This window comes from Electrophorus electricus, chromosome 4 (genome assembly GCF_013358815.1).
Source record: "Electrophorus electricus isolate fEleEle1 chromosome 4, fEleEle1.pri, whole genome shotgun sequence".
Classification (NCBI taxonomy): Eukaryota; Metazoa; Chordata; class Actinopteri; order Gymnotiformes; family Gymnotidae; genus Electrophorus; species Electrophorus electricus.
This window is the reverse complement of record NC_049538.1, coordinates 3,031,685-3,042,822: the sequence shown is the minus strand read 5'-3', so window position 1 is coordinate 3,042,822 and position 11,138 is coordinate 3,031,685. Positions and strand designations below refer to the sequence as shown.

At 46.0% G+C, this 11,138-nt stretch overlaps 2 protein-coding genes across 9 annotated transcripts in view; one reads left to right on the top strand and one right to left on the bottom strand.

Annotated features, from left to right (window-relative positions):
- Positions 1-3,128: 3,128 nt before the first annotated feature.
- Positions 3,129-11,138, bottom strand: part of LOC113590714 (RNA binding protein fox-1 homolog 3-like) — a 222,951-nt gene continuing 214,941 nt past the window's right edge. For 6 of the 8 annotated variants that reach the window (XM_035525383.1, XM_035525379.1, XM_035525375.1 and 3 more), the window contains one exon: positions 9,006-10,487. In XM_035525383.1, the coding sequence (XP_035381276.1) occupies positions 10,443-10,487 (45 nt within the window). In that variant the 3' untranslated portion in view covers positions 9,006-10,442. Of the gene's footprint in view, positions 3,334-9,005; positions 10,488-11,138 lie in introns of those variants that run through there. The other 2 variants (XM_035525376.1, XM_035525377.1) reach the window with 1 other exon arrangement.
- Positions 7,144-8,964, top strand: LOC118241269 (early nodulin-75-like; the record flags this gene model as incomplete). Its single annotated transcript, XM_035525727.1, has 2 exons — positions 7,144-8,317; positions 8,351-8,964. Coding segments are annotated over 2 exons (1,581 nt in total), but the record flags the coding sequence as incomplete, so codon positions are not given.

The window sequence follows — 11,138 nt, the reverse complement described above, 5'->3', positions numbered from 1 at the left end:
AACACCACATCTGGGATGAAGTAGACAGGCTTATTTAATGTGTAGTGACCATGGTGATAATAAGTAGTAATTCGTTTAATAATAACAACGTTAATGTCATAATAAATAGAATTTTTCATCTGAAGCATATAAGAAGCATTGAGAAAGAACTAACACAAAAGGGTTAGAGTTCAGAGGGGCGTGACCGGGACACATTAAAGAAATCTTACCTTCAGTATAGCAATTTACATTTTTAAAACATTTAAGACTTTTATTTAACAGGAACATTTACAAAAAAGAGAAAGTTTGATTTGTGTGTGTGTTTTTTAAAAATCCGCTTATAAATAAACTTTATCAATATAGAACAAAATACAGATTTTTGGGGCATAGCAGAGAGGAGAATGTGAATGGACTAGTACTGGGGTGTTATTTACCATGGATACAAAAGGGATTTATAGCACAGTAGAACCGGAGGGGGTGCTCTCTCTCTCTCTCTCTCTCTCTCTCTCTCTCTCTCTCTCTCTCTCTCTCTCTCTCTCAGTCTCTCTCCTCTCTCTCTCTCTCTCTCTCTCTCTCTGTCTCTCTCCTCTCTCTCTCTCTCTCTCTCTCTCACCCTGCAAATGTCATTTCATGTGGTTTTGTTCCCAGAATGCTACTGAGCTGAGCTGTCCACACATATAATGTACTGGAGCATCAAAGGGTCAGGTTTGCATACTAATAGTAATTCTAGCATCTGAATATATCAAAGTATATATTAAGAGGTGAAATCACTCATGATATTAGCCTAATTAATCTCTACTTTTGAATTACTTTTGTTTTCCTTAATGTCGATGATAAAATAATTCTAAGATAAGCAATGAATATGTATTTTAGAGAAGATATTTACGAAGTCTACAATGAGAACTGTAAAAAAAAAAATGCTTTCTTCAGAAACTGGGAAAGGATTCTCATTAAAACAGAATGGGAGTAGCTCCAGCTGTAGCGAGTGATGGAGACCTGTTAAACTGTTATATATCTGTCTCTCTCTCCTTTCAAGTGCTCATAGACCAAGACCAGAAACAGCTGGCAAACACCTAAACATCTGTAGTGGTGTGAGTGACCTGGTAAACACCTGGTCTGCAAATGAACTTCACTCTGGTCCTTACAGTAGAGCGAACGCACTCCCCTGTGCAACAACCAGGTTATAAACAAACGTGTGTGTGTGTGTGTGTGTGCGGATACGATCATAATCCCTTCCTGACCACATTTTGATTTGAGACTCATGTAACATGCTCGCACCCACATTTGTGACTCACATAACAAATATTCATTATGTATACACACACACACACACACAGACACACACACACACACACACATGGCAAATGACACTGTCTCCACATCTATGGACACATCCAGGAACTCTTTAAAACACAGAATCAGGGGTGAGCTGTTCATTTCACCAAATAAAATGTCTTTTTCCTGTTTTTTTTTTTGTTGTTGTTCGGCCCCATTACGCATATATCAAACCCCAATAATATTTGTATATAATTCATATATAATTCAGGTCTGACAAAAATGACCAGACAGCATTATAACAGTCAAGTTGCATGTACTACATTGGTGTTTGGAAGCATTTTAAACGTTTGGCTATGGTGGCTCTATCAGACTACGCTACTATTCAGTGAAGCAGATCTTTCATGACTACACTACTTGCATCCGTAGACCGCATCCGTGTCTCTCGCTCTGTTTCCGGTTGGAAGGACCCACCCCAGCAGGGACTTGGCCAATCAGAAGCTCCACATGATGCTCAGATTCCTTTCATCTTGGCTCGGACGCCAGCGTGGCCTCGTGCCAGTGCTCATGCTGGGACTGCATTGCTAAGTTCCGCCACCAGGTGGCAGTAGGCGTACGATTATGGCACTCGCATGAAGTGTTCTAACACTGACCTCTTCACCCCCCGCAGTGACACCAGCAGGAAATGAAGTGTCTAGTGATTCGACGAACACGGAAAGAGTCATGACATCATCAACAGGAAGTGGATCGGTAGCTCCGCCCCCCTCCCCCCCCCACACGAGCGGCAGGGCTACAAAACCGAAAGCAGAAAGAGAGGCAGTGACATTCCACAGGAAACGCATCAGTCGCAAAGCCAGTGTGTGGCCAGTCAGAGCGTGCGCTGGATAAAGAGCTACAGGAAGTGGTCGCTCATGCGGTTGCAGCCTTGGAGGAAAGTGCCCGATTTGAGAACAGCATCACTGTCATTCCTGCGGGGCCTTCTGGGCAGGATCTCACCCTAGCTTAGCGGAGAGAGGGCTTCTGCTTCCACGTGTAGCGACTCTATGTCAGGGGACAGAGTGACATCACAGCACAGAAGTGGACCAATCACGGCAACCAGAGACACTTCACCCACAGGAAGCAGGATTGTACACACAAGGCCTCAGGATGAGCTGCACATCTCTGAACTGTCATATCCCCTCATCTCATTGGTGGATAAAGATGTGGATGGGGCTCTGGGGCTTGCGAGAGGGTTGTATAGCTGGTCGTGGTCTCTCAGCAGGACTTAGCCGTCCTTTATAATACCACATCGTATATAATCATATATACACACACACACGCCTCTGAACACTTCTCTGCACCAACCAGTGTTGATCACAAAATGTATAGAAAAATAAAAATAAGTGTTTTGTGAAAATGGACTGTCCTCTTTTTCTTTTTCTTCTCTTTATTTGTTCTTTTTCTCACTTCTGCTGTCATTCACTCGTTTTTTTTCCACTTTTTTCATGTCTGTCGTGAAGTCTGAAGCCAGTGACTCTCCCTCTCTCTCTCTCTCTCTCTCTCTCTCTCACCCACATGCACATATACACACACACACACACACACACACACACACACACATACACACACACACACACACACACACACACACACACACACACACACACACACATATATACACACACACACACACACACACACACACACACACATACACACACACACACACACACACACACACACACATATATACACACACACACACACACACACATACACACACACACACACACACACACACACACACACACACACACATATATACACACACATACAAACACACACACACACACACACACACACACTCACACACACACACACACACATATATACACACACATACAAACACACACACACACACACACATACACACACACACACACACACACGCACACACACACAACGGCTCTTGCCACACTCCTCTTCTCTGGCTGACGTCTGGTTTCTGTTGTAGTTTCTCTGTAACGCGACTGAGCTCCGTTCATCCTCTGTTCATGTGGGGTCTGTTCCGTGGTACCTGGCTGCTTCTCTCGCTATTTACTGAAAAAAAGGATAAAACCAGACATGATGTCAGGACTGGAGTCCTGACGCGGATGCAGTGTCAGAGATGATGTCAGGACTGGAGTCCTGACGCGGCTGCAGTATAAGAGATGATGTCAGGACTGGAGTCCTGACATAGCTACAATAACAGACGTGACATGATGTGTTATATCCAGATAAATCTAAAAACTATGTTAAACATAACAAAAAATCTGGGCACTATAACTATAATAATTAATAAACCAAAATTACACGTTCTTCCATAGCTAACAAAACAAAGAATAAAAACAGCCATATACGTTATTATATGAAATAACTCTGCTAAACAAGAACTCAACATGTTATGCAGTTGCAACATCCCCTTGGACGTCTGGCAGAAGGCCTGTGATGGTCATTACTGGTCATTACCGCATCAGTACTGTGTGTAATGCATCTGCTGCCGGAGATGACCAGACACAGGAAAACCTATCCTCACTCCTCTCTCTCTCTCTTTCTCTGTCTCCCTCTCTCTCTCTCTCTCTCTCTCTCTCTCTCTCTCTCTCTCTCTCTCTCTCTGCCAGAAGGCGGTTAAAAGCTCATAACACAGGACAGCCTGCTGGTTGGCTGATGCTCTGAGCGGGTCTCCTCCTAGAGAAAGAGGGAGGCCATGCATGGGGAAGAAAAGATGAGTGGAGGGGAGAGAGAAAGGGAGAGTAGGAGAGATGGAGAATAGAGAGACGGGGAGCGATGAGTATTCACTCTCACTCAACCCCCCGTAAGCCAGAGATCTTAAATTTGCCGTAAGAGAGAAGTATAGCACCAGCACAGCAGAGGTGGTGCGCGAGAAGGCCCTGCTCAAAGCTCAATAACCAGCTTCACTAATGAAAGGTCCCCGTGACCTCTGCACTCCTCTGTGGAGGGTTTCCGAGGGTTTCGGAGGCAAAGCGACTTTGTGCTGCAGACTTCACTGAAGTGGCTGGCAGCAGGTTGGAAAATCTTCACAAATCATTCATTAAAGAGCGGTTAGTGATGCGATCTATTAACCTTTTTATTCAGACATTTATTCAGAAACCAACCAGAGTTTACTTTAATATGGGACATATATAGCCATCAATTGATCAGGTGAACAAGCAAATAAAAAAATATAAAACGTTTGTATATAATGTAATAATCGAACGATTCAACATAAGCCAACTGTAGCTCTCAAGAAAATAAATGAATGTGTTAAATTTCACTTTGTACTTGAGACACTGAAGAGGTTTACACACACTGTGTCTCATCCTGCACACATGATGAACATAAACATACAGTTCCAGTGTTATTACAGTTGTCAAGAAGCACACACTTTTTTACAAGATAATACATTAGCCTAATGTGTCAGAGCACAGTGGCTTCCCTCCACAACAAAACGACAAACCAAGTAAATAAATTAAAAAAATGAACAAACAAACAGAATTATTTAGAAAATATACATTTGAAAGAAAAATGATGGAGTCCACTTGTTCATACAGACATAGAAAACAGAGAATATCAGAATTCATAATATATATGTAGCATTTCACATATGCCTCTATGTACAAATCACAGAACCTCATGTGTGGTTTTTTTTTTTTGCTTGTTTTTAAAATTTTTTAAATATTTTTTGCTTTCTTTAATAGTGAAGTAAACAAGATTGCCTGTATCACAGGGCTTTTCTGAAGACCCAGAGATTAAACATCGTATATGAGCAACAGTTACACTACACCTGTGCTGACATGTCAGCTATATAAGAGATGCTGAGACCAGTATGTCTGTGAAACATATATGTTGCGCAGGGATTGTTTCAATATATAATAATATAATAACTACTATGTACTTTAAACAAACAAACAACAACATAAAAGACGTAGATTTAATTAACCCGCTTGCTGGTTCACTGGACAGTAATCTGTACACAATCAAAATCTGTAATCTAGCACAATAAAAAAATTAAAACATTAACAAAAAAATAATCTATTCTTTACATGTAGGTTTCCATGGCTCTATACATAGCAGCCTTAGCAAACATCTGTAAATGCAGGAAATGTCCTACTGCAGGATGCTCAGAATGCAGGGGCAATGCAGAGCTGCCTTCTGTCAGTGACAATTGATCCTTGGTGTTGCTATACACTAACAAAAAGGGGCGTTTTTTTGTCTTGAATGCAAAATAAATACAAGTACCAAAATACACAAAAGCTTTGCCCTGATACTAATAATCCATAAAGTTGATAATAAGATATACTGAGGAATTCAAGGTGTCTATTTCTTGTGTGTGTGCAATAAAAATGACGAAACCGCCCCCCAAAACAAAAAGAAAGTCTGAAGTTGAAAAAGAGCAGCAAAAAATTGCACTAAATGTTCATTTGAAAACAGCCCGTGCTTTATCAGCTATGAATATGCATGAATATGCAGTTATGCAGTCATTTCTCATGTGGATCTGAAATGACAATCTTTGATCTGCACGTTGAGGGTCCTGATTATATCCAGTCATGTTTTGTCCCTGATGAGGACTGTTGTAGAGCGGACACAGTGGTAGCGTGAGATATACCATACGATAAAACAGGAGGAACAAGCAAAGGTACTTCTGCAATAGTGTGCTCGCGCGCGTGTGTGTGCGTGTGCGTCTGCATTTTCTGCGTGTGTGCATTTTCTCAAAGGGAAATTCAAGGAATTCACCAGTCCTGGGAATGCATTCTAACAGAGGGGGACCGGTGGGGGCGTCAGGCGGTATGAGATGGACAATTAGGAGAAGCTGTGAAGGTTCCTTTAAAGGTTTTTGGTCTGGGAGGAAGCTAGTGATTCTGTGTAGGACTACATCAGCGAGCCCTTATCTAAAGGACGTGTAAGAATACGAGAATGGTGGCCAGTCCGTTATATCCCTCACTGTTGAAGACCCACAAACAAAGCCTGCCATTTCTCTCCCACGGATGGTGCGTGCAGAGAAACAGGAGAAATGATTCTCTCATTAAAGTGACTCTGAATGGTAAACAGGCCATAAAGGGGAAGGTGAGGCTACGCTTCAGTAAGGAGGCTAAAGACCGTCCAACCTCGGCTTCCTGGTGTGTGCGGAGGTACTGCAGAGAGGCTCGCACTCACCCAGCCGCTGGCACGGGGGGGTGTGGCATGTCACACGGCAGGAAGTTCCTACTTCGAACACTTCTCTGCATTGATTGGCTGGTTAAGATTTAATGGCTAATTAAATCAGAAGCCAGGGTCTTGAGGGAGTGGTGCAGTGTTTGGCCTCTCATTGATTTGTGTGTGCATGTGTTTGTGTGTGTGTGTGTGTGTGTGTGTGTGTGTGTGTGTGTGTGTGTGTGTGTGTGTGTGTGTGCTGACCTAATGAGGTTTGGTGTTTGATTAGAAGGGACTCCTGTATGTCTGCTGATTAGTGCATGTATACACACACACACACACACACACACACACACACACACACAATCTTGTGGTGTCAGTTGAAAGGCTAGTGCCTACATAATGGCTAAAGGAGTTGCAAACAGAACCCAGTGTTACACAAAGTCATTACAAGGCTGAGAAATCTGAACCATCCTTACAGAGGTAAAGCTTTCAGTGCAAACCAGAGTGAGAATTATCGCATATATACAGGAAGGATATAAATATATAATCATATATAAGGATTACAAAGAACCCTCCAGCTTAGGATGCATAGACAAAACTTTAGGGAATGTAATTATTTCTTTTTAGCAAAACACAGTACAATATCACACTATATTCTAACCTAAATGTTCAAAGTTAACTACATATACTACATATATATCTTATCTATGCATAAGAAGGTAATGCAGTCAGGTTTGACATTTGCTGGCGACACTGCACGGAACGTGTGTGTGTGAGTATGATGAGAAGAAAAGCACTGAGGTGAGGAGCTGTGTGAAAGTTGCCCGAAATCCTGAGGACCGCCCTCTGCCGGCACACATCAGTCCTGAGGACCGCCCTCTGCCGGCACACGTCAGTCCTGAGGACCGCCCTCCACTAGCACACGTCAGTCCTAAAGACCGCCCTCTGCCGGCACACATCAGTCCTGAGGACCGCCCTCTGCCGGCACACGTCAGTCCTGAGGACCGCCCTCTGCCGGCACACGTCAGTCCTGAGGACCGCCCTCTGCCGGCACACGTCAGTCCTGAGGACCGCCCTCCACTAACACACGTCAGTCCTGAGGACCGCCCTCTGCCGGCACACGTCAGTCCTGAGGACCGCCCTCTGCCGGCACACGTCAGTCCTGAGGACCGCCCTCCACTAACACACGTCAGTCCTGAGGACCGCCCTCCACTAGCACACGTCAGTCCTGAGGACCGCCCTCCACTAACACACGTCAGTCCTGAGGACCGCCCTCCACTAACACACGTCAGTCCTGAGGACCGCCCTCCACTAACACACGTCAGTCCTGAGGACCGCCCTCCACTAGCACACGTCAGTCCTGAGGACCGCCCTCCACTATCACACGTCAGTCCTGAGGACCGCCCTCCACTAACACACGTCAGTCCTGAGGACCGCCCTCCACTAACACACGTCAGTCCTGAGGACCGCCCTCCACTAGCACACGTCAGTCCTGAGGACCGCCCTCCACTAACACACGTCAGTCCTGAGGACCGCCCTCCACTAGCACACGTCAGTCCTGAGGACCGCCCTCCACTAACACACGTCAGTCCTGAGGACCGCCCTCCACTAACACACGTCAGTCCTGAGGACCGCCCTCCATTAACACACGTCAGTCCTGAGGACCGCCCTCCACTAGCACACGTCAGTCCTGAGGACCGCCCTCCACTAACACACGTCAGTCCTGAGGACCGCCCTCCACTAGCACACGTCAGTCCTGAGGACCGCCCTCCACTAACACACGTCAGTCCTGAGGACCGCCCTCCACTAACACACGTCAGTCCTGAGGACCGCCCTCCATTAACACACGTCAGTCCTGAGGACCGCCCTCCACTAACACACGTCAGTCCTGAGGACCGCCCTCCACTAACACATGTCAGTCCTGAGGACCGCCCTCTGCCGGCACACGTCAGTCCTGAGGACCGCCCTCCACTAACACACGTCAGTCCTGAGGACCGCCCTCCACTAACACACGTCAGTCCTGAGGACCGCCCTCCACTAACACACGTCAGTCCTGAGGACCGCCCTCCACTAGCACACGTCAGTCCTGAGGACCGCCCTCCACTAGCACACGTCAGTCCTGAGGACCGCCCTCTGCCGGCACACATTAGTCCTGAGGTCCGCCCTCTGCCGGCACACGTCAGTCCTGAGGACCGCCCTCCACTAGCACACGTCAGTCCTGAGGACCGCCCTCTGCCGGCACACGTGAGTCCTGAGGACCGCCCTCTGCCGGCACACGTCAGTCCTGAGGACCGCCCTTTGCCGGCACATATCAGTCCAGGGATTTGTATGCCACTCTTAAGAGTGCACTAAACATGTACATATGCCACTCTTAAGAGTGCACTAAACACTTGTTACTGCCCTTCATCTGGTGCCTCAGCTAGTCTCCTTGTATGTTAATGTGTGAAGTGTGCACACGTATGTCGCCAGTTCGCTGTTCCTCTCTGCCTTACTGAGATTCTCTTTTCATCAGATTTTGTGTTGTTGCTATTGTGTTTTTGTGGGGCTTTTTGGCTCACATGTTCGAAACACCCCACCCCCCCTCCCTGCACCCACAAGAGTACACGACGTGAAACTGATGTGTGGTCACTGACACTGATGCAAGACTGACCAAGTTACTGCTCTCTGGGTGAAATCCAAGATGGCCACTAATGAAATGCTAGAACTCATTATCCAACACACATGTCACACCGGGGAATATCTGGGCTGCTGTATTTCTGCCCTTATGTGTTTTCATCACCTACTTCTCCATTAAGGGATAAATACTTGTTTAATAGTTCTGTTCAACCCAGAATAATTATTAGTACACCACGGACATGCACCCTGCTTTCTGATGTAGTGTATCGGATGACGTTTGGTAAACCGAGACCAGCGCCTTCCTGTTGAAAACCTCAAAATGACACTGTGGTGGAGCTGGGTGAGATCGTGATGGCCTAAGAGACATTTCCCAGAGGACCGTGGTTCTGGCAGACTACAAACAATTATTTTCCCCTCCTGATTGGCTGAACCAATCCCGGTGCAACTCTCTGCCTCACATGCAGAACCACTGTCTATTATAAAAAAAGAGACATTTGTGTCTTAGGGCTGAAAAGCTGACCAATCAGAAGCGGCTGTACATGAGTCGTGAGCAGGGGTGCTCACCATGGGTCTGTCTGGCCAGTTAGACTCATTAGAGGTTCAGCTCACCCTTTTCAGCAAGGACCTTACGAAATCCACACTGTCCCATCATGGCTGACAGCAGACAGTGCAGTCCTGACGACAGAGCACCCTCGTACCTCTGCTCACCGGGCTCAAACCACAGACCGGTCAGGAAATCGGTTAGTGTCTCCCGAAACATAAATACCAAGAACTTGCAGTAGTGTCACATTTATCTGTGTTTAACGCGCGATTATCTAGAGCATGGTGTGAATATTTACTAATGTAACATCAAACTGTATTTTCCGCAATCAAATGACTGTGAGATTCTCAACACTAATGCATGATTGGAAATTATGGTAACGTGATAATAAATACAGTGTACCAATCCTGTAGGAACAAACCCAGGCTGGGAGCAGGAGAATCCACACTGAACACACACCCACCAGGTGTGTATGAGTCAGGTGTGGCTGTTTAATTTAGCGTTAGCACTCAGGATTGGACAGCCTTATCTGAGCAGGTATCAGGCTTCTCACACTCCCTGTTGTGATAATCCAACTTCATAATAGTTATAATACAACTTTCACCCCCCCCCCAAAAAAAAAGAACCAGGGACATCATACATCACACACACACACTCACACACACACACACACACACACACACATGCACACAAAGAGAAAGAGTCGCTGGTGGATACATGTGTGATTAGACGCATGGTACGGAGGAAGTGGTGTGGTTTGGGGAGGTCGCTGCGCCGACCCGGAAGCACGTCGTTTTCACGCGGCGCTCAGTGTAGGGAGGGGCGAGGGGGTTCGCTCGCTTTACGTTTACCGGCAGCTTGTTTTGCCATGGCAACGCCTTTAGTAGGGCGTGAAGCGACTGTAAGCTCCTCGGCACAGGCTAGCCTGCAACATCAAAGATGAAACACAAGGGGGCAGTCAGAGCGATGGAGGCGCCTCCGCATGTGCCTCCCCTCTCTTCCTCACTCCTCTTCCTCATGTTTGAGCGCATCGGAGTGCACTCAGAAGGGACCAGCCAAAAATGGGAGCAAACTGTCAAATACCATAGGCTGTGTGTGTGTTGTGTGTGCATGTGTGTCTTATTTCTGAGAGGGGGTGTATGTGTGTAAGGATTTTTTAGTGAATGTCTGTATGTATGTGTATTGATTTAGAGTGTATGTTTATTGATTAGAGAGTATGTGTATTGTAGAGTGCATGTGTGTGTATTGGAAGCATTCCTTTGATGTCGATGCAGAGAAAAGCAGACTGTTTTGTCAACCTCATGTCAATCTTGTTTTAACCTCATGTCAATCTCATGTCAACTTCGTGTTAACCTTGTGACAACCTTGTGTTAACTTACAGCAAAACCTGAAACATCTTGCCCTAATGACACCTGAAGGTTTTTGTCATTCCTGTAGCAGGTAGACTGGGAGCTGCCAGCACTCTGGGAATATTCTCCTTAAGGAGTGATTAAAGAGTTACTGTAGTAGAGCCCTGGCACTGTAAAAGTGCATTGATATGAGAGGATCACTGGAGTGGAGAGACCAGCACTGCTGT